The 22,206-nt window shown below is 66.7% G+C and overlaps 1 protein-coding gene across 1 annotated transcript; it reads left to right on the forward strand.

Moving 5' to 3' along the window:
• Positions 1-4,829: 4,829 nt before the first annotated feature.
• KIFC2 (kinesin family member C2) lies at positions 4,830-21,571 on the forward strand. Its single transcript, XM_044453239.1, has 16 exons — positions 4,830-5,250; positions 6,208-6,395; positions 7,344-7,409; positions 7,641-7,778; positions 8,827-9,024; positions 9,835-10,008; positions 10,481-10,628; positions 10,897-11,027; positions 11,550-11,661; positions 15,431-15,609; positions 17,179-17,283; positions 17,545-17,675; positions 19,049-19,172; positions 19,939-20,068; positions 20,836-21,065; positions 21,446-21,571. Exons 1-16 carry the CDS (start codon positions 4,830-4,832, stop codon positions 21,569-21,571), a joined length of 2,601 nt encoding a protein of 866 aa, XP_044309174.1.
• Positions 21,572-22,206: the final 635 nt, after the last annotated feature.

The raw sequence follows: 22,206 nt of genomic DNA on the forward strand, positions 1-22,206 counted from the left end.
ATGTTTTATTGTGTGAGCCGCCTGGGGGGGCACTTTGGCAGTTGCAGGCAGCATATAAATATGGGAATGAATGGACGTTATACCCAGGTTTGCACGTTGGCATGCCCCAGCCTTTTTTTAAAAAATGGTAAAAAGATTCTGCAGCGGAGCTCTGGTGAGCGTTTGTCCTTCAAGGAGACCTGACTGTTGGGGCGTGTGCCTGGTGACTCAGGAGCCCGTCTTTGGGTCTTGGAGTGGATGCCTTGCTGTGCCGTGCCTTCCCGGGGGCTGTTCCGCACCCCATCCCTGGGGCAGACGCGCGCCCCTTCCTTGCCACGTTTGGCCACGAGGAACGGATCCAGGCTGGCTCAGCTCGCAGGGTGCAGACAAACAGGCCCTTCGCTCGGGGATGGTGTTTCCCTGGCGCCCGTTGCCATGGAGACGGAGCTGCTTCCCCGGGAGGGTGGCCAGGCGGCTGCGGCCGAATGCAGGGGGCGCTGGAGGCCTGTGCGTGTGTCGGGGAGAGAGCGGGCCTTGGACCGGACTCACCGGCACGTCCTCCGTCCCTCCTTTGGACCTCGGCCCTCGCTCAGCTTTGGGGGCCAGCCAGGGACTGACCGCAGCGCTGCCTTTGGCAGGGAAGGGGGCCCCGCGGTCTCCCTCCGCAGCGTTCCCTGGCTGGGAACGGGCCGGAGGGCTGCTGGCTGCGGCAGGAGGCCGAGCGGATCGGCACTGCCAGGAAGAGGCCGTAATTGCAGGCAGAAGCACCGGAGCGGGGAGCCCTGGCGCCGGCTGCGCCAAGACGTGGGCCCTCCAGGGAGGGGGGGGGAGGCCAGCGGGCGCAAGGTCGTGGTTCCCGAGTTGATGGGAACGTCGGCTCCTTGTTTCTGGCCAGTCTAAACACACTCCAACCATCAAAATCATGCCAGGAGCCCTCGTTTCTCTAACCCCAACCCTACCCTGGTGCACACCCCTAATATGGGGCTACAGTTCCATTGAAAAGAGGGCAATTTTGAAAAAGCCCTCTTTGAGTAGCTTTTTCCTGGCAGCTCATCATTTCTGCCCCTTCTAAACGCATTCCAACCCTCAGAATCATGCCTGGACCCCTCGTTTTCCTAACCCTACCCTGGTGCACACCCCTAACCCTAATACAGGGCAAAAGTTCCATTGAAATGAGGGATTTTGAAAAAGCCTTCCTTGAGTAGGTTTTCCTGCGCTGCTCATCATTTCTGCCCCTTCTAAACACATTCCAACCATCAAAATCAGGCCAGGACTCCTCTTTTGCCCAACCCTAACCCTACCTGGTGCACACCCCTAACCCTAATATAGGAGTGAAATATCATTAAACGGGGCGATTCCAGGGCGCCGTGTGTGCAGGTCCCCGGCAGGGCTGCAGCCGAGCATCTCCCAGGCGTGGGGTGGGCGCAGGAGGGCCCTGCCTTGTGCTGAAGGGGGCAGTGCTCGGCTGATTCCATCTGCCTGATTCACAGTCAAAACACAAGTGCTCCATCTTTTGGAAATACCCAGACGGCCTTCCTGTGCTGAATGGGGAAGACAACACTCCTTGAAGGGGGGGGGGCATTGTGGAGGCTCATGGGGCTGTTTGGGCTGGGACAATGGGGAATGGGCCAGAAATCTTTGGCCGTGCTCCTCCGATTTGCATCGTCCACATTCGGCTCCCCCAGTGCTGTTAGCTACCAAGGCAGAAGCGCCTGTCCCCAGGCAGTCAGAATCATTTCGTCCTCAGCCTCCCCCCCACCCTGGTGGCCCCTGCACCTTTCCAGTTTTCCGCAAGATGCCCACTAAGGGGGTGTCCTCCGAGGGGGAGCCCCACTTGGTGCACAGGTGGCCCAGGTGCCTTAGCTTCCCTAGGTGGGGTTGAAGCCCTGGAGGGCTACTGCCAGCCAGTGTTGGCCCTACTGGGCTAGGTGGACCAAGCACGTGAAGGCAGCAGCTCCTCGCCTTCCTCGCTGCTGAAGTGGGGTGCGCCTGCCAGTGCCCGTGCCCCTTCCCCCACGCCCCCCGAAGAAGGAGGCCTGCCTGGGGAGGGCAGCCGACCTCTGGGGTGCCTCAGCTCCCTGCCCGGGACAGGGCCAGCCGCGGAGGGAGGGGTCCTCCACAGGAAGAGCCGTGCTGGACCAGCGAGGGGCCCGCGGCAAGGGCTCGCGCAGGAGCATGGGGCGGGGGACGTGTGCCCCTGCTCGTGTCCTCCGTGCCCTGCAGCGCAGCACAGCATCTGCGTCGCCCGTGTCGCCCGTACTCCGCAGATGTCCGAAGCGACACGGCCTCGCCTTGCGGGGGCGCTGCTGCGCTGCTTGGGCCACCGGAGCCGCCCTGTTGCAGACCCTCTCCAACCCCGCAGTGGCCCTTTCAGATGCAGGGATGGGGGCTGCCCAGGACGCGCAGCTCAGGCACCCCCCGAATGCAGGCCCGGGGCGCATCCCCCCAGCCCCCTTCCGAGTGCTGCCCGGCACGGCGTTTGCCCTGTCCGCAGCAGCCACGCCGCAAGTCCCCTGCGGCAGCCCCAAGGCAGCCAGTCCCCGCTAGCGCGGGTCCCCCCACGTGTCTCCTTGTGAGTTGGGATGGGTGCCGCAGCATGCGCTGCCCCAGCTGGGTGCTGAAGGCCGCCTCCTGCCCCCCGCAGGTCAGCCGGGGCTGCCAGGCGCTGTGCACGGAGCCGGCAAGGGGGGCCCAGAGGACTCTGAAGCACGAGGACGTCTGGAAGGAGCCGACTGAATTGGACAGTACGTGGCAGGTGCCGCCCCCGCGCCCCCCTCCTCACAGCCCTCTTGGCTGGCTGAAATGCTTGGCAAGCTCCAGGCAACCCCTTGTACACCCCCCCCCATAAACCCGACTGCTTGTTTGCTTATATCCCACTTCTCGTCCTTCCGAGGAACCCAGCTAAGCCAGCTTCATTCTCCTCCTCGCAGGCTCGTCAGGCCAAGAGTCTGCCGGCCCAAGTGCCCCAGCTGCTCCATGACTGAGCGGGGCTGGAACCCGGGTCGCCTGAGCCCCGCCTTGCCTCTTGCCCCCCCCCCCCCCGGCTCCCAAGTCGTGCAAGAACCGTGGTAGAATCGCCTGTCGACCAAGCGGGGCTGGCTTGGGCAGGAGCCGCTGCAACCACATTCGGACAGCGTTCCCCAACCCAGGGCCCCCCACAAGGGTTGGACGACCCCTCCCAGCCTCCCCCACCACTTGCGCTGCCGGGGGGCGGCTGGAAGGGGTCGTCCGGTCCGTCTGGGGGCCCAGGCTGGGGAAGTCCGGGCCGGGTGTTTGTGTCCAAATGCTGGGGGTGCAGTTCCGCAGGGAAGCCCTTGGCTGCGTCTGTTCGGCCAGGGGCGCGATCTGGGTCCCCCGAGGCGGGGCTGCTCGGCTCCAGCTCTCCCCAGACTCCCCCCGGATCGTCAGCCTCAGGGGCCACAATAATTTGGCTGCCGGGCCCGGCCGAATCACGGGTGCTGCGGGCAGCTGCTTGCTGGAAGAGGTGCCTGAAGAGGCCTTGTGGAGGCCGGACCGCCCCTCTTGTGGGGGCTTCCCACTAGCCCCACGGGCCCCCCAGCGGCAAACGGGGAGTGGCGGTGCAGGGGGGCGGTGGGGCCGGTGCATGCCTCAGTCTTCCGGGTTGTGTTCTGGCAGGCAGCTCCGACAGTGATGGAGGCAGCAGCACAGAGGAGGAGGAGGAGGAGGAGGAGGAGGAGGAGGACAGCCTCGCCTGGGCCGGCTTGGGGGATGCCACCACCCCACTCACCGAGTTCCGGTCCCTCAAGCAAGAGGCTGCCACAAAGATGATCCTTGCAGAGAAAGAGTCGCCCAGCGGGAAGGTCTGCCTCAGTGGTTCACGCTGCCCTTTTCTGGGGCATGCGCAGAGGGCTGGGCCGGTGGCGGGGTTCTTGCAACAGGACAAGCCCTGGCACCAGGCAGGGGGGGCAGGAAACACGTCCCAGGCAGAGGGCTGTGCGCTCGTCGTGAGACCCCTGCAGTAGCTTCAGCGTGGGGGGCCGCGGGCCGTGCGAACCAGGGCCACGCGGTGTGGCCGATGTGCTCAGACGGCGACTGGGGAGCTCCGGGCTCAGGTCCCACCTGGTGGAGCGTGGCCCTTCCTCCCTGGTCTGCACATCATCATAGCAGCTCACGGTGTATTTATTCCGAGGGTGCGTTCTTGCTGGGCCAAGGCCTGAGTGCGGCCACACGAGCCCCTGGGCCGGCCGCCTCCCTCGGCCTGGCGCCGGTCGTGGGGCACGTGGGCACCTCCGCTTTGCCCTTGCCCAGCCGGGGCGCCAACAAGCCGCAGTGTGCCGAACGCGGGCCCGGACACGCAGCCACAGGCCCTGCTCTCCAGGACGGTGCCAAGTCTCCCAGCAGTCCGAGGACAGGAAAGGGCAGCCGTACAGGAGGGGTGGCCGCTCGCCATCAAAGGCGCCTGCCCATGGAGGGCCCCCCCCCCACACTCCCTCCACAGCCCAGGCTTGCTTTTGTCCCAGACTGTCAAGGAGTGCATCTGGTGGGGGGGCCGCAATGGGGGGAGTCAGCTCAGCCCCACCTGGTCCCCTTTGATGTTCCCCCTGGCCGCCTCCAGCCCTGCTTGCGTGCGTGTGGGGGGGGGGGCCTGGCATGTGGACTTGGAGGAGATTTGTCCCTTATGGCCGGGGCGGGCAGGAAACACGTCCCCAGACGTTTTGGACTTCAGCTCCCAGCATCCCTGGCTCTGTGGCACGCTGGCCAGGGCTCCTGGGGCTGAAGTGCAGACCCCGGAGATCTGCTTTCGGTAAAACTGCTCGCTTCAGAATTTGGCCCCGCAGACGCCCTTCCCGCCAGACCCCTCATGCCCCTTTCTTCTGGGTTCCGGATGCATGCAGCTGGGCGACAGGCGCAGCAGCCGTGGGGGACGGGTCGGGACGCATGGGCGCGCAGGACCAGCGCCAGGGGCCCCCGCCCCGCCGTGCCTGCCCCTTTGCCGGGGCGCCTCGCTCACCGGGCTGCCCCTCTGCCCTCCCTGCCTCCCGGCCCCGCTGCAGCCCGCAGAGTCGCCACTGCTTTCAGTGATGTCCCACCTGCTTGCGTTCCTGGAGCGCTACTCCCAGGTGCAGCAGCTGGAGGAGAAGGCGGGCGAGTATCGCTCCCGCCTGCGCAGGGAGGAGAGCCGGCGCCGCAAGCAGCTGCGCGGGCTGAAGAAGGCCTTCAGGCAGCGGGTGAGGGACAAGCTCGGCGTGATCCAGAGCCTGGAGGGCATCATCTCCGAGCAGCAGGGCCTCCTGGACAGGATCCGCGAAGGTAGGCCTCCTCCTCCCCTCCGGGGCAACTGGGTCCGGGCGGGCGTCCCGTGGCTTGCAGGGCGGCCCCCCTTTCCACCTGCAAGGCGCGTCTCCGTTTCCTTGTGGAGTTTCCTTCACGGCTCTCTTGGCAAACCGGACAAGCCATGCAGGTCCAGAGCTGAGGTGAGAAAAGGCTGGCAGGAGCTCCTGAGCCGTCGGATGGAGCAGGCGAAACTTCTTCAAGAGCTGCGCTGCCGCAGCGAAGACTTGCCGGCCAGGGCAGCTCCGCAGGTTGCAAGAGACCCAGCGAGATTTGCAAGAGCTGAAACTGCCGAATCGACTCCAGTTCTTTGCAAGAGCAAGCGCATCAAAATCGATCTGTGCCTGCCGGGCCCCACAGCACATGGGCAACTCCGCTTACCGGTCACGACAGGGCTCTGGCCTGCGGTCCCAGGGAAGCCTGGCGTGCAGTCCGGTGGCCCCCTTGGCTGCTGCCGCTGCAGTGCCCGGCATTCCCGATGGCCTGGGCCAACTCGGGGCTCCATGCAGAAGGAAGCCCACCCGGACATCCGGAAGCATGGCAGCAGACAGTCCTGCCCCTTAGTGCACAGGGCTACTTGGAGGAGGCTGGGGCCACCTTCCCCAGACCCCCATATGGGCCGCATGTCATGGGACCCCCGCGGTGCGAGGTGAGTGTGTGGCTGGCTTTCAGCAGCCAACAAGAAAGCCCGGGGGTGGGGGGGCAGGTCCGGCTCCTCCTTCCAGGCCCAGTCACCCCCTGCCACCCCGCCTTCCGTGGAGCTGCCCAGGGCCTGGCAGGGACGAGAGGCCGGGGGGGGGGCAGAGCGGTCCTCTCCCCTGCCCCATCAGGAGGTTTCCAGGCACGGTCACGTCCTCAGGCGTGGATTCTGGCCACCCGGAGGCAGCAAGGGCTGCTCGCCAGCCCCGTGCCTGACCCCGGCTCTCCCCCGGCCAGGGGCGAAGCTGCCCTCCCCCTGCCTGCTGCACCCGGGGGCCACGGCGGGCGTGCACCAGCTGGTGGAGTCCCTCAGCGCCCTGCAGGGCGAGCGGAGTCGGCTGGCCGAGGAGGTGACCGGCCTGCGGCAGCGGGCGGAAGAGCAGGAGCGTGAGGCGCAGCGGCTGGCCAGGGGCTTCCACCATCAGGTGAGCCGGGGGCGGGGGGCTGTGCGCCCCCGCTGCCCTCGGGAGGAGTTGGACTACAAGTCCCGCCACTGGCTGGGGATGATGGGAATGGCAGCTCAGCACGTCGGAAAGGCACCGGGCCGAGGAAGTCTGGCTTATCGTGGGCTCCATGGATCTGTCGGGAGCTTCCTAGCAGCCGCCTCGAGCCTGCAGGGAGGGGTGGGACACACACGGCTCCAGCGCTCCGGCCGGCCGGCCGGCTGCAGGCACGCGCCCGAGAGCAAACCCAGGAATGGCGGCCGGCACGCGTGGCCGGGGAATCGGGCGCACGTGGTCCCGAGGCATGGAGCAAATTGCGCTTGGTTTACTCCGCTGCTCCTCACGCGGGGAGGGGGGATGCAGACTGGGCCCGTCTCTGAGTGTGGGGCTGGTGCCGCCCCCAGCCCCCCGCTGCACAGCTGCTGCTCCGGGGCTGCCCGTCCTCCAGCCCATGTCCCCCCGGGAGGCAGCTGCGCTCCCTTGTCCGCTAGACCTCTTGGAACGGAGTGGGAGGCGGTCTGAGGGGGCCGAGCTGCCCGTCGGCGCTGGAGCCCCAGCTCCCTGCAGAGCCCCCAGGTGCGTTCCCTGGCCCTCCCAGGTGGGGCCCAGACCCGAGTGCCTGACTGGTGAAAGGCACCCGCAGATGCTCTGAATGCCAGTTCATCCGTCTGCGGCAGCCCACATCCCCTCTCCCCACTGATTGCATTGTAAGCCTCTCGGGACAGGGACCGGCCTTTCTCCCCACCGAACGGATGGCAGCCCCCTGGGATTCCCAGTGCTCAGCTAGTGAACGGGGGGGGGGGCTGCCGGAGGGCGCAGGATGAAGGAGGCGAGCTCATGTGTCCAGCGCAGGGCGGCCCAGCCTGGCCCCCCTGATGTGGGGGTCAGCTTTGAGAGAGGCCGACGTCCCCTGTGCTGCTTTCCCGGCAGATCCAAGCTCTGACGCAGCAGATCCGAGAGCGCGAGGAGGAGCTGGCGCGGCTTCGCATCGGGACGGTGAGGAGCGCCTGGTGCCGCCTGCACCCCGGAGGGGGAGGAGGTGACGGGGCAGGGTCTCTTCTCTGCACGCACGGGGGCCGTGGAGGATGCTGCCGGGGGTGCTTGCAAGCCGGGTGATCCAGGCACTGGCCGGCCGCTGGGGCCTCCTCCCCGTCCCCCAGGGGGCTCGCCGCCCGCCCCGAGCCGGCTGGAGAGCGTGGCAAGCAGTGGGCTCCTTCCTGGCCCCAGGGAGTGACGGACTCCGAGAAGCGGATCCACATCCTGACCGCGGAGAACGAGGCGCTGAAGCAGAGCCTGAGGATGGCCCAGGGCCTCCTGCAGCAGCTGGCCGCGGCGTCCGCTCCGCCCCCAGCCCCGCTGGCCCAGGTGAGTGGGCGGGGGCAGCCTGGACCTGCCCCTGCTTTGCGGGGGGCGTGGGTGGCCAGCTGGGAGAATCCGCCTGGGAGAATTGAGGCCAAGCGCGGCCCACCGGACCGAGCCACGGGCTTCGGCGGAGGCGCTCCGTCATTCGGGGCCCCCGGCGTCCCCAGATCGTGAGCACCCCTTTGGGTTCGCCGGAGTCCTCCGCCAGACGTGGGGCAGGACTCTGGTGCGGTCCTGAAGCCACTCCGTCCCGAGGGACTTGCGTGTGGCCAAACGGGGCGCCGTGTCGCCCGTTGCGCGTTTCTTGTGTGGCTCCGAGCGCAACAGGCGGGGGGGAGATCCGTCCTTCGCTGTCCCGCCGCAGCCAGCACCGAAGTGAGTCCTAGTAGCAAGCCTCCCCTCGCTGCCCCCGAGGGCCTTGTAAAGCTCTGCGCAGTGCACCAGCGTGGGGCAGATTCCCGGGGCAGGTCAGGCGCGGGAGGGAGCAGCCGACCCTTCCCTCCCGGCGAGGCAGGGCTCCCGCAGGGGCTCTGGGGAGCAGGAGACCCCCGTGCCGGGTGGGTCCCCAGCCTGGCCTGACAGTGGGCCTTGTCAGGTGCTGAGCAGGTTTTCCAGCGCCAGTGGAAACCAGGAAGAAAAGTGGAGGCGGAACGGGGCTGGAGCAGAGGTTTTGTGGAAGGCGAAAAAGGAGGGCCAGTAGAAGCCACGCGGGCTGGTGCCGCCTCGTGGTTTGGGGTGTGTAGCCCCCTCAGTGGGGGAAATCGGGGCCTCCGCAGGGCTGGGGCGCCAGCGACGCTCTGGTCACGGCTGTGCAAATCCTGTGGGCAAGTTGTTTATTTTTAATTTTATTCATTAAAAGCTTGTGGCGAATGGCTCCAGTCCCCTCGGCACTTGGGGGCAGTTGCTGCCTTTCCATCCGGCCCACCTCACAGGGATGTTGTGGGGCTGAGAGGGAGGGTGGGGCGTGCCTCCTTGGGCAGGGGGGGCAGGCAGTCGGCACCACACGCCGCTGGGCAGGCCTGGAGTCGCGCCGGGTGCTCTTGCCGCTCAGGAGAACGAGGCGCTCCGTGCGCAGGTGCAGCGGCTGGAGGGGCGCCTGCGGCAGGAGGTGGATGAGCTGAGGGGCCTGGAGGCGCAGGCGGAGCGGCTGCAGGGGCGCAAGGAGGAGGCGGCCGGCCAGCTGGCCGAGCGGCTGCGGGGGCTCCAGCGCTCCCTGGACACCCAGGAGAGCCAGCCCCCCAGAGTGCAGGTGAGTCCCTGCGGACCCCCTCCTGGCCAGCCAGGGCGGCCCCTCTTTTCCCCTCCCAGCAGCCGCCAGCCAGGGGCTGTTCCTGGGGCCAAAAGGTGGGGTGGAATTTCTTTCCCAGGAAAAACAGCCCCTGGGAGGATTCGGAGAGGCTCTGACCTCTGCCAGCTGCTCCGGCCCCAGTTCCGGTCACCCCCCCAACCTGCTCATTGCTGGAGAAGGCTGTGGGGCAGGGCCCTGATCCAGCCTGGGAAGGGGCTGCCAGGACCAGAGCCTCCCCCCCTCCACACACCCACACACACACACAGTGGAGCTGCATTTTGGCCCCTGCTGGCTTTGGCTGGAAGAAAAGTCCCACCTGCCTGGGCCATTTGGAGGAGAATGGAGGGGCCCTGCGGTCAGTAGTGGGGAGCAGCCCCCTCCCCGACCGCTTCTCTCTCTCATTCCTTGAGCACTTCATTTGTATATCGCTCAATAACCAAGGGGCTTTTAAGAAAAGCTCAAAATCACACAAACGAACAAGAATGAACACAAAGCAATTCAACCACAGGGACTGCCATTGAATCAGCACAGAAGCATAGTGTGGGGGGCGGCACAGGATAAAATGCAGTACTAGAAATAATGTTGAAAAGTTAAAATGCTGGAAAATATAAGGGCCTTCCCTCGGCGCCAGGAAGGATGCAAAGCAGGCGCCAGGTGCCTCTGGGGTGCTCCTTCCACAGTGGGGGTCCCACCACCCAAGAGGCCCCCCGGTAGCCACCCCCCTCAGTGCCTTTGACCACCGGGCTTGTTTGGCGGGCTCGTCCCCCACAGTACATCGCCAGGACGGTGGAGGTGGACTCCGCGCACACCCTGCAAGCCCTGGCGGCTGTGGAGGAGCGGAACCGGGTCCTCGCGGAGCAGCTCTCCCGCCAGGCCGAGCGCTGCCGGCAGCTGACCGAGCAGCTGCGCAGCTCCGAAGAGGTGGCCGCTGGCCTGCGGCACAAGGTGAGGCGCCCGGGCCCGAGGCGGGTCGCACCGGCTCTGCCGGGCGGAGTGGGGGGCCTCCTTCAGCCCAGGGGCTGAGGTAGCCCTGGGCAAGCACCTCGGGGGCTACTGTCTGAGCGGGGACCTGCGTGTCCCGCTGGGGCACGTGCCCCCTGCCGCATGGGTCCAGGCCCCTTCGCGCCTCCCATGCCCTCCTGCACTCGCGCGCTCAGGTGTGCCGGCTGCCCTTCCCGAAAAGGCCCGCACTGCAGGAAGAGTTTTCAATCCCTGCACGGACCCCGGTGGCTCTTGGGATGCCCGACTGCAGGGGAGGAGCGGCCACTTGGGGGGCACCGCCTTGGGGAGGGGAAGGGTGAGCCCGTCCTCCGTGTCCCCTCCCCCTAAGAAAACGCCCGCCTGCACTTTGGGACGCCTCCCCGGCGCCTGCTCTGCCCCGGAGCCCCCTCAGTGCGGCCTTTCCCTCTCCCGGCAGATTTCCGCCTACGAGGCCGAGATCGCGGGGCTGCGGCAGGAGCTGCTGGCCGAGATCAGCCAGCTGGAGGCCCGGAAGGAGGAGGCCATCCGGGAGGCGGCCCAGTGCTCCCAGCAGCACCTCCAGCACCTGCGGGAGCAGCTGGCCGGTATGGGGGGGGCAGGCAACGGGCTGGGAGCCCCCAGAGCGGGCCATGCGGGGCTCTCCCCGCACGGCTGGCCCGTCCTGTCCGGCGTCGGGCACACCCCACATGCGAAGAGGGCCAGGGCGCCGAGGTGCAGGCAGGGCCTCCCCTTCAACCCCCGCAGGGTTTTTGTGAGGCCCATGCACTCCGCCTGGGAGGAGGGGCGGGCGGTTGGACGGACGGACGGACGGACGGACAGCGAGCCCACCGGCCCCTCCGCGCCTCCCACCAGGTGTGCAGCAGCGCCTGGGTGCCGTGCAGCCTCTCCTCCGGGGCGTGAGGTCCGACTACGCCAGCCTGCACAGGGAGGTGCGCAGCTTCGCCGACTGCTGCAACGCGGCGCTCGGGGAGGCCAGGAGGCAGGTGAGGCCGCGGGGGCGCTTCCCCACACCGCCAGCCGAGCGGAACGGGGGGTGCAGGGACAACGTGGGGGGGCGGGGGGGGGGGGGGCGGGGGGAGCCTGTCCGTGGCCACTGGGCCGGGTGGCGCTGCCTCGCCTCCCGTGTCGGGCGCCACACGCCTGCGGGCAGCAGTTTTGGGGCCCGGACCAGGCAGGCAGGCGCTGTGGCCTCGTCCGTCTTAGTGCCGGGCAGTGGCCCAGCGGGAGCGGGATCCGCACTCCAGCTGCGATGCCGGCGCTTTGCCGGTGGTGAGGAGCGGGCCGCGGGGGCAAGCCGGCAGTGGCCGGGGTGGCCAGGTGTCTGGCACAGGTGCACGACAGCAGGTGCGCAATGCGCTTCGGCTGTGTGCAGCCGCCTGCCGGGGAGAGAACTGGCTGCAGGCCCCGGGAGTCCCCAGGAGGACCCCGAGCGGTCCGTCCGTGGGGGGCTTGGGACTGGGCGGCGGCTCCCCGGCCCTCCCCCACGCAGCCTGGTGCCTCCCCAGATGTGCTCGGCCCTCGGCGAGGTGTCCCAGGCCAACCAGTCCTTGCGGGAGCGCTGCCAGCGGGAGGCGCAGCTTCGCAAGAAATACCAGGACCAGCTGCTGGAGCTGAAAGGTACGCTGGGCCCCTTCCTGGTTGTCCCCCGCCCTGCTTCCCTTCCCAGGACCGGCAGCCTTCCTCCCATGACTCCCTTTATGGCCACACCTCCCGGGCTGCTATGCATAAAAGCAGATAAGCCAGAAAGCACAAGCAAACCAGTCAGATGTCATCCAATGGACCCCCGTTTGCAGCCGGTTTGCTCTGGCAGAATTGCGTCGGCTCAGGGCTCACGGCGCAGCCAGCGTCTCTGGCCAGAGGGGGCTGCTATGGGGCCACAGCTCTGTTCCAGGGACCCCCGGGCAGGCCGATGCCACGTCCTTAGGATGACGACGTGAACCCTCCCCACCAAACGGGTTTAGTAGCCAAAGGCGAGCAAACTGCAAGATACACACGTTCTTATGTGCAAGGCGGTGCCTCTCCTCCCCCAGTGGCTCTGTGCTACTGCCAGGCTCCCCCAGGACCTGCCGTCCTCCGAGCTCTAGCTGGCCCTCCCTGGACCGACCGGGCCTTGGTGCCCTGCAGCGACCCGGTGACCCCAGAGGTTCCCCCCAGAGCCCTTCTCTGGCTCAGGGGAAACACCCCCCCCCCCTTGGCCCCCCCGCTGCACACCCCAAAGCCCCCCCCTGGCTGGCGTTTCCGCTTCATCAGCCCCTCTCCTCTCCTCTCCTCTCCTCTCCTCTCCTCTCCTCTCCTCTCCTCTCCATTCATGAGCCTTAATCATTAAGTACCAGCCTGGTGTATATTGGCTGCTGTGTGTTTTCGGTCAACAGCACCCAGCCTCCATTGTGTGTTTGTGTATCTCCCTCTTTGTGCAGGTCCTTTGTGAAGCTAATGGGCCTCCATTACCCATTCAAAACCAAGCCATCCCCAGATGCTTTGCATGTCAAGGGGGACAGAGCCCACAAACTGGATCCAGCAGGTCTTGCCCTGGGAGCTTCAGGGAAGCTGCTGCACTGGCCCGTTGCCCATTCTAGGGCAAAGCACCCCACCTCCCTGCCCTGCCGCCCCAGCCCCTGGGAGTGCAGCCTCCAGGGTTTCTGGAAACAAGAGTACAGAAAAGAGGAAAAATGTAAAAGAGAAATGAGAGTATCAAGCACACAATTATATACATTCGCAACCTAGCAAATCACCCCCATTTCTTCTCTGTTTTTCTGTCAATCACTGTTGGAGCTTGCAGAAAAGATAACTGCGATTTTCTAAACCAATAATTTTTCCAATCACATCCAGTCAATTATAAGTCGTCAGCAATATTTTTACAAGTTTCATTTTGTTCTGCATTAATTAATCTGCATATGGTAAAATCTCCATTTATCATTCAATCATTTGCTTGCTCTCTTTTTATACAATTACTTAGTTGTGCTGTCAGTGCAGACTGCCAATTTATTTTTCCAGTCTTGATTGTTAGGCATTCTTCTATTTTCCATTTAAAAGCAACTGTAACTCTGGGTGCAGTGGTCGTTTACCTACATAACTCTGGCCTCTTCTTTGGGAAGTCTCTGGTACAGCATTCAAAATGAAAAGGTGATGGAAGACAACTAGAAGGGCTCTTCTGTTGCCAATTGGCTTCTAATTAGAACAGGAAATCCAATCAGGGGAGGATCCCAGGAGAGACCTGAGCTGATGATGCAGCAATAGGATTATTCCTTAGGATGATTACAAGTAACTGTTTGCAAGCAATTACTCCCATTTGATACTGAAACTCAACAAGTTGACAAGTGGTGATAATTCATTCCCCAGCGAGAAACTTTATGGAAGAAGGGGGGGCATTGAATTGAATTGAATTGAATTGAATTACGGCCAGTGCAGTGCTAAGGGAACACTGGCCTGCAGCTTGCATCAGCCCCAGCCAGAGCGGCCCCTGATGCGGGCCAGGCACCAGGCGAAGGGTTGATCCACTCAGGCCTGGGGCTTTCCACTCCCCATCCTGTCCTGCACCATGAGCCCAGCCCATCCATCAGCCTCGGAGCAGTGGGGAGGATGGTGCTCTGTGGGGTGGCCTGGCCTGGGGGCCAGGGGTGGCCTGGCCTGGGGGCCAGGAAGGCCTGGGGCAGTGCGTCTGGCTCTGAAAGGGTGGAAACGTGTACGTGGGAACACGTGCAGAGGGCTGCGCACCGCGGGCCCCCGGGCCCCCGCCTGGCCCCTGCGTGCGCGGAATGCTGCTTGCGGACGCCTGTGCAATGGCCGAGTGGAGCCCTGGCGTCTCCTCGCCGGGGCAAGCAGCACGGAGGGCTCACGTCTCTCAATCGGCTGCTTGGCTCGTGCACCCCAAGCGGGGGCGCTGGGGGGCACTCCCAGCGGGGAATTCTGCTGACCGGCAGTTTCCTCAGCTGCCCCAGTTTGGCTGCTTGTGGGACAACCGTTCCTGTAAAATACTTTGATTTGGCCCTCAGCCAGAAAAGCCCCGTGTACCTTGCATGAGATCAGCGAGACAAGATAATTGTGGCCTCAGACGATTGTCAGTGCACAGGACAAGGGAGCCGAGGGGGCAGAGATGAAACCAGGTGGAGTGGCTCTGCTCCCCCCACCCCCCCCACAGCCTTCTGAATTTCCAGAGTCGACTTGGGCAGTGCTGGAGGCAGCGAGAAACCTTGTGGGTGCCCCAGCGATCCAAGTCCTGGCTCATTGTTCTTCCACAAGGATTTGGAAGGGGAGTTAACACAGGACAGGGACGTCCCGTACAGAAAGCATTATTCCATACAGAACACTTCCCCATAGGCAAGGGCGATCCTCCAAGAGGAGGCCTTTAGTCACGTGTAAATGCGGCTCCCCAGGACCGGGCGAGAATGGGCCCCCTCGCAGGGTCAGCCATGTGGCGGCAGCCTCCCCGTTCCCAAGGCCTGCTGCAAAGGGGGCAGCCCATGGCCAGCACGCCTTGTAGCTGCCGACGGCCACCTCCCTCAGGAACTCCCCCCCCCCAAGCCGCCCTGCCTGGGCCTGTGGCCAGTTCCTGTGGCTGCAAATTCCACCTGGTGCCGCGCGAGGAGGCGCCTCCTCTCGTTCGTCCCGAATGGGCTTCCTGGGGGGACCTCGCTGGCGTCTCGCTTTCCTTTCTCCACGCCAGGCATGATTCTGAACTCCTCTGCTGGGTTGCTCTGGGCTCCCCCTTTTCTAAGCTACGTGGTTCCAGGGGCGGCAGGGGCGCCTCACAGGGGACTCGCCCAGCCCACGCGTCAGGCCTGCCGCCCTTCCCCGTGCCTTTTCCAGGCCATAATGTCCCTCCCAGGTGCTTTTAGAACTGCGCACAATACTCTCGAGTGTGGTCACACCATCGGTTTGTGCCAGGAAAGTGCGGCCTTGGCAGTTCTCTCGTCAATTCCTTTCCTGATCGTGCCCGGCGTGGAGTGCCCTCCTTCACGGTGGCTGTGCACTGGGCCGCGTTTTCATCACACTGCCCTTTCCCGCTCAGCCGCCACTCGCTGGCGGCCCACCAGCCTGGGCTTGAAGGTGCCCCGTGGGCATCGCTTCACTCCGCTCCGGGCTACCTGAGCGGCCAGTGGGCTCCCAGGGAGGGCCGGGGCGTCCCCTGCAGCAGCCAGGAGATGCAGACGTCGTGCCTGGGGCCCGGCAGGGAAGGCAGTGGCTGCGAGCGAGGCAGGAGCACCCCGGCTTGCGGGACTGGCCCCGGTGCTGTGGGGCGCCCGGGAAGCCTGGTGATGTGAGCAGGATTTGGGGACAGGGCTGCAGCCCCAGTGGGCCGGCTTGGAGGGCTGGTGCCCCGGGGGTCTTGCCCCGGGGGCCTGGGCAAGGTGCTCACGCGCTCCCGCCGGGCCCCCCCTTCCCGCAGGGAACATCCGGGTCCTGTGCCGCCTGAAGCCCCTGACCCAGGAGGACCAGCAGGAGGGGGCCGGCGCGGCGGTGGAGGCCGGCCCCGCGGATGACGGCTGCGTGAGGGCCTGCTACAAGGGCAAGGAGCGCACCTTCCGGCTGGACAAGGTCTTCCTGCCGCAGGCCACCCAGGAGGAGGTGAGCCCCCACGAGGCAGCGCGCGGGGGCCGCGGGGCCAGGCCTCTGCCCACAGGGCCCACCCCACGGCCCAGCAGCCGCAGCGGGGGGGGGCACAGCGGGCGAGGGGTTGGTGTGCTAAGCACAAGCCAGCGGGGGCTGGGATGGGGGGCAGGCCCCATGGCAGCTGCGCACCCCAGGCCGGGTGCTAGCCTGCGGGGGGTCAGGGAGGGGCTTCCGGAAGGGAAAGGCCCCAGGGATGCGAACCACCTGGCTTGCACCATCGCAGCTTGGCGGCACTCTGCCCATGCTGAGGGCGAGAGGGGGCAGGGAGGGAGGGTCCTGGAAAAGGCAATGGGGAGGAAACATGCAGAGGTGGGGGCAAGTTCCGGGGGGGGCGCCTTCCTGCCCCCAGGAGAGGGATGGCCTTGGGGCAGTGGCCCTCCAGCACCTGTGGCCCTCTGCTCCTCAGAGCTCTTTGTCCCACTGGGGGGCTGCACTCAGAGGCCGTCCTGGCAGCAGGCAGCCACCTGGGAAGGGCCAGGGCATCACGGGCCCTCCGGGGCCACGGGAACCACCAGAGCAGCGGGAAGGGCAGGGCAGGGCGCTTGGGGGTCTCGGTTTCTGGCGATTTCCGGGCCAGCCCAAGCAAAGGGCAGCTGCGCCAGGCGGGTACCTCCTGGCAGGGCTGGGGGCTCTTCCCTTTGTCTCTCCGCCCTCAGTGAGGTGCAGAGCCGGAGTCTTTGGGGCAGGGGGCGAACCAGCCACTCTCGGGCAAGAGCACGATCCGCCCCGGTGCAGCTGTGGAGATGCTGGGATGCCGGAGGGATGAGCCCGACTCTCCGCCTTCGGCCCCTTTTGGTTTTCCTTCCACTGCTCTCTTTGGCGGAGGACCTGTGGGGGGGGTCCTGCTGAATCTCCCCCTGCCAGCCAGCTTTCCGATCCAAAGTGCCCCGTACCCTTTCCTGCCAGGGCACGTGTGCACGCGTGTGGAGGGGTGCTCTGAGTTGGCAAATGGTGGGGGGGCTGCCCCCTCACTCCCCCCACCTCCCAGCTGCCCGCTCGGTCTCCCAGCTGCCCGCAGCGGCGTTTCCTCCGTGGCGGGGGAAGCGTTGCAGGAGCCGGCCTGAAGGGCAGTTTGCCGCAGGGTCCGGCGGAGCTGGTGGTCACTCTGCTTGCTCCAGGGGGCCATTGGCCGCAGCCCCTTGCACAGCCCAGCGGGCAGGAGCACCTCCCGGAGCGGAGGGCTGTGTCCCCGGCCAGCAGGTGGCACCCCCCGGGCCTGGCGGGCCGTGGGTCTGGGCACGGCCTGACTTGGCCCCGCCGCTCTGTGACCCCTCAGCCCCCAGGTGCCGGCCAGCAGAGGGACGCTGTGTTCCGGCAGGACAGCCGGGGCCGTGCCCGGCCCCACAGGAGGTAACCCCCACTCCGAGCCCCACCTTGCACGGCCAGCGGCCACCTCCCCCCCTCACTCGGACGCACCCCACACCACGGCACCTGCACCCCAGGAGCACTGCCCTGCACCCGCACCCTCGCCCTCGCCCCCGCCCCGGCGGGCAGGGCTCAGGGCCGCGCGCTGTCTGCCCGCAGGTCTTCCGGGAGCTCGAGCCGCTGGTTGCGTCCTGCCTGCAGGGCTGCAGCGCCTGCGTCTTCGCCTACGGGCAGACCGGCTCCGGCAAGACCCACACCATGGAGGTGAGGGCGGGCGGCCCCGGAGCCCCTCGATGGCCGGGTGTGTCTGGGGCGCTTGCGCGGGCACCACTTCAGAGCTCCTGCACGAAGGGCGCCCGGGTCACGCGGGCCCACGGACGTGGCCTGGAGGGTGGCCCGTGCCCGGCCAGCGAAGGCTGGCGTGGCTGGGCAGTTTGGTCCATGGCCGGCCTCTCGTGGGGCAGCGCCCAGCCGAGGGGCTGAGCACTCGCTCCCCTCGGGGCCTCCGCTTTGTCTTGGGTCCAGGGTGTCCCGGGTGACCCGGGGATAAACCAGCGTGCCCTGGAGGCCCTCTTCCGGGAGATGGAGGCCAAGGACGGGGCCTGGACGTTCTCCGTCAGCCTCAGCATGGTGGAGATGTACAACGAGGTGCTCAGGTGAGCGCCCCCCCCCCAGCGTGCGGACCTGCCCTGCCTCTGGGGCAGGGAGGGAGCAGGGCGTTGCTGGAGGCGTGGCAGCGTCCCGGTCACATCTTCTCAGGGCAAACGGGGCGGGGGGGGGGAGCCACGGCGCTGCGTCAGGCGGGCTCTGGGGCTGCTCTGCCCAGACTGGCTGCGGAGGGGTCCCTGGGGCCTCACGGCGGGGAGAGACGGCAGGGCACAGGCGAGGGGCCCCCGGATGCCGCCGGGCCCAGCTCCCTCCACGCAGCCTGGGCTGCATGGGCGCAGCAGGCCTCTCCCCGAGCTCGAGGGATGTGGGGGGGGACTCGCGAGAGATGCAGCTGGCTCTGGGAGCGCCTGAGTCTGCGTGGAGGCATCTGCCCCTTGCGCTGTTCTGCGCCTCCCCGTTTCGCTGCAGCAGGCAGCCTGTCCGAGCAGCGGGGCTGGGTCTCGCACGAACGCGGCTGGTCTATCTAAGTTGTACGGCTTATTTCTATTTCCTGTAATTGGGGCGGGGGGTGGGGAGGAAGTCACTGAATGGCCGTCCTCAGGGATGTGGGGACCTTGTGGGGCAGCTGTGCTGAAATCCCATGGAGCCCTTTCCGAGGCGATCGTGGGGCCGCAACTTCTTTGGAATCGGGTGCCTTGTGCCCGGCGCTTGTTGCGTCGTCTCCCCGCAAGATGCAGGCGCGGCTCCGCTGAACTTGCGCGGAACCGGTCCAGGCAGGCCTAGCCGTTCAGGTTCTGACTAAAACCAAAGTCCACCTGGCTGAAGAGCTCGCCTTCTCCTCCTGCCTCTCCAGGAAGGCAGCCAATCGAGGCAAAGGCCTTTGATGCCCCTGCCAATTCTCGCCTTCGTGTTTCCGCCCTTAAGGGGCACCGGGGTTGTGCCCGGGTGGATCAGCTCTTGGAAGCAACACCAAGCAGCAGGGTGTGGCATCTCCCGATCTGTGGAGGAATCAGGGAACCAGGAGGGCCCAGGATAACACAACATCGTGTTGCAGAAAAGGGCGTGATTCCGCCCTGCAGAGCCTCTTCTCTGCCTGGGAGGATGACATGAGGGAGGGTCCCCCTTAGCCCCGCCTGAGCGGTTGCCGTTTTCTGCCACTCAGCGCTGCAGAGCAACCCTGTGGCCACCGCCTGGCCGTGCCGGTCTGCAGGCCCGCTGTGTCTGCCCCACTCCCCGTGCTGCCTGGGGGGCAGTCCCAGCTCCTTCCCCCTGGATTCTGATGCCACCGTGCGCCTGCTGCTCCGGAGTTGCCTGCCTGGCTAAACAAATGCCCATTTTGTGCCTGTTAGACCCTTTTCTTCCCAGCAACCTGGGAGATCAGGATCCGAGAGTGTGCGAGCCTCCCCCTCCCTCTCTTTAGGGACCTTCTTGCCGTGGATCCCCAAGAGAAACTGGACGTCAAGCTGAACCCGGACGGGAGTGGCCAGCTGCACGTCCCGGGCCTCACCACCGTGGAGGTGCACAGTCTCCGCGAGATCCAGAAGGTAGCCGGGCCGGGCCGGGCCGGGCCGGGCTGCTGGGGCTGGCTCCGCGAGGGTAGGGCCGTGGCGAGGGCAGCGTGTGGCGTGGCGGAGAGACAGGTGTCCCTCCATGGTCCGCCTTGTGTGGCCCCTTGGCAGGAGGATGGGGTTAGGGTTAGGGTCTGCTCCACGGGGACGGATGGGACTGGCGCCTGGTCCAGGGCTAATCCCGGCCAGGCCTGTCTCGCCCGGGGCCAGGATGGACCTGATGTCCTCCTGCTGCCCGGGGCACCTGGCTCTCCTGATGGGGCACTGATGCTGCCCCCCCCCCCCCCCCGCCCAAGCCGTCTGAGATAAGCTCCTTGCTTATCTCTTGCTTATCTCTTTCCCCCCATGCTAATCACCCTGCAAGGTAGGCCAGGCTGGGAGTCAGTGGGTGGTCCGGCATCCCCCAGGGAGCTGCAGGACCAGGCGGTGGCTGGTGGGGGGTCTCCCTTGCCCCAGTGCGACCCACACACCATGCCACCAGGCCTGCCCCCGTCACCTCCCAAGGTGCTGCTGGCCTCTCTGGGGCAGCATTGCGTGCAGGCGGGGGCAGTGTGCAGCCCCCAGCAATTGGGCCTGGGGGAAGCCCCGGGAGGGATGTGTTAAGGCGGCAGCCAGGCCAAGCTGCTCCAGAGCTCTCACCCCCACCAGCGAATGGACCCTCCTCCCCCCTCCCCTCCCCTCCCCTGCAGCCTCAATGCTTGAGGGCCCCCTCAGCGTGGCCCCCGCTCTGCTTCTCCCCCAGATGCTCTCGGTGGGAAAGCGGAACCGGGCGACCCACTCCACCTGCATGAATGAGCGCAGCTCTCGCTCCCACGTCCTGCTCACCGTCACCGTCACCGGGACCGAGCTGGCCAGCGGCACCAAAGTCACAGGTAGCACCGGGCCCCGTCTAGGGCAGGAGGCCCAAACCTGTGGGGCACGGAGGCGGCCGTGGGCGTCCAGGAGCAAGCATGCTGCGCCCCTCTGGGGGTCGGGGCGAACCCAGCACAGGGCCAGGCGTTGCCCTGGCCCACTCGGCCTGAGTGGCACGGGCCCCCGCAGCGTTGCCCGCCTGGGCCGCGGCGTGGGTGCGCAGGGCAGAGGGCCAAAGGGCCCAACGCCGGCAAACTGTAGCCCCGAGCCCCAGCAGCCGGGAACATGGCTGGTGGCCTCCAGGGCGGGAGGAGGCCCTGCACAGAAGCCGGGACGATGCCAGGGGCTGGGGGCGGGGGGCCGGGTGGTCGGGGTACCCTGGCGGCCTGGGTTCGGCCCCGGGGCAGGCCTGCAGTCCCCTCCTCTGCTCTGGCCTCTCAGGCCGAGACTGGCCATCTTGCTCCTGGGAAAAGGGCCGCTCCCCCCCGCAGTGGGCAACCCGGCAAGGCTGGCGTGGCCCCTTCCCTGGCACGGCTTTTCTCCCTGGCGCGTGTGCTCCCAGCACCTTCTCGGCTGCGCCCAGGACCCAGTGCCACGCGCCTCTTGGCTGCCCGCTGTTCTCACGACTCTCCATGGCCCCTGCTGCCAGGACGGGTGCCCCGACCCTCCACACCGGCCACCCCCTGCGTGCGCTGGAAGCCCCCGGCCGAGTCGGGCTGCAGGGCCGCATCCGGCGGAGGCCGCCCGGGCTTTGCGGCTCATTCCCGTGCGCTCTGGTGCCTCGCAGGAAAGCTCAACCTGGTGGACCTGGCTGGCTCCGAGCGGGTGTGGAAGTCCGGGGCCCAGGGCGAGCGGCTGAAGGAAGCCCAGAGCATCAACAAGTCCCTGCTGGCCTTGGGCGAGGTCATCCAGGCGCTGCGGGCCAGGCAGGCCCACGTGCCCTTCCGCAACTCCAAGCTCACCTACCTGCTGCAGGACTCCCTGGGCAGGGGGAGCCGGACCGTCATGCTCGTGCAGGTGAGGGCCGCGGCCACCGGTGCGGGGGGGGGTGAGGATGCCCCAGTCACGACAAAAACGGGACCGGCCTCTACGCCCGGGCAGCTCATGCCCCTGTGGTGGACGTGTGGAGGGGGTGCGGCCCCCGCCGTCCGGGCCGCCAGCCTCTCGCACTTCTGGGGCCACCCCGTAGCCCCACGGAGCCCCCTGCCCGCCCGCCCGCCCGCCTGCCTCCGTTCTCGCTGAGCTTCACGGGCACATCCCGTGGGAGCAGCGGTGCCCGGGGCCCGCTGCTCCACGTGCTGGATCCAGTCGCAAGGGTGTCCCCCAGCTTGCTTCCCGTGCTGCCGAATGTTCAGCACGCAGGTGACCCCCCCCTCCCCAAATTCCTCTCTGTCCAGATTTCCCCGCTGGAGAAGAACATGGGAGAATCCATCTGCTCCCTCAAGTTCGCCCAGCGAGTCTGCAAGGTGGAGCTGGGCCCGGCCGCCCGCCGCGTCGACTCCTCTGCGCAGCACGAGCTCTGAGCCCCAGGAGCCGCTGCTGCCGTGCGCCAGACGAACGGGTGTGGGGGGAAAGCAGTGGGGGGCACGGGGGGAGGGCCCGGCCTCCCCAGGGATGGCGCCCTGTCCTGACAGGCAGGTCCTGAAAGCAGAGAAGCGCCATCCCGCCAGAGGATGACCCCCCTTCTTCTAGGACCGTGGCCCAAATAGCCCCCCACCCCCTGCCTTGCCCCTGCCCCCAGTCCCCTGCCTTGTATAACGAGCTGCAGCCCAGCCCCCCCCGCCCCGCACGATTTGGTCTTTCTGGTGTTCTGCGTATTTCTGGTGTCTCCCTTTCCTGCAAGATTCTGCACTTTGTCCCTCGGGCATTTTCCCTTCGTCGGCTCCTGAGCGTTGGAACGGCCAGGGGGAAAGGGGGCAAGAGCCACCCCCCCGCCTGCCGGTCCTGCACTGCCCCCCCCCCGGCAAAGCCCCCTGCCCGAGAGCTCATGGCTCTGCCTTCTCTTGGCGAGGCGGGCTCGGATCCTGACACAGGGGTCTGAGTGCCAGGCCCCTCCGGGCCCCCAGCGCTGCGAGGGGGCCCCTCTCCCCCGGCCCGGCTTTGCTCCCGTGTGCTTGGAAGGCACGCTTAGTCTCTGCTCCCGCACCCCCTTCCGCCT

The sequence above is a fragment of the Varanus komodoensis genome, unplaced genomic scaffold (assembly GCF_004798865.1).
Source record: "Varanus komodoensis strain SLA01 unplaced genomic scaffold, ASM479886v1 scaffold78, whole genome shotgun sequence".
Classification (NCBI taxonomy): domain Eukaryota; kingdom Metazoa; phylum Chordata; class Lepidosauria; order Squamata; family Varanidae; genus Varanus; species Varanus komodoensis.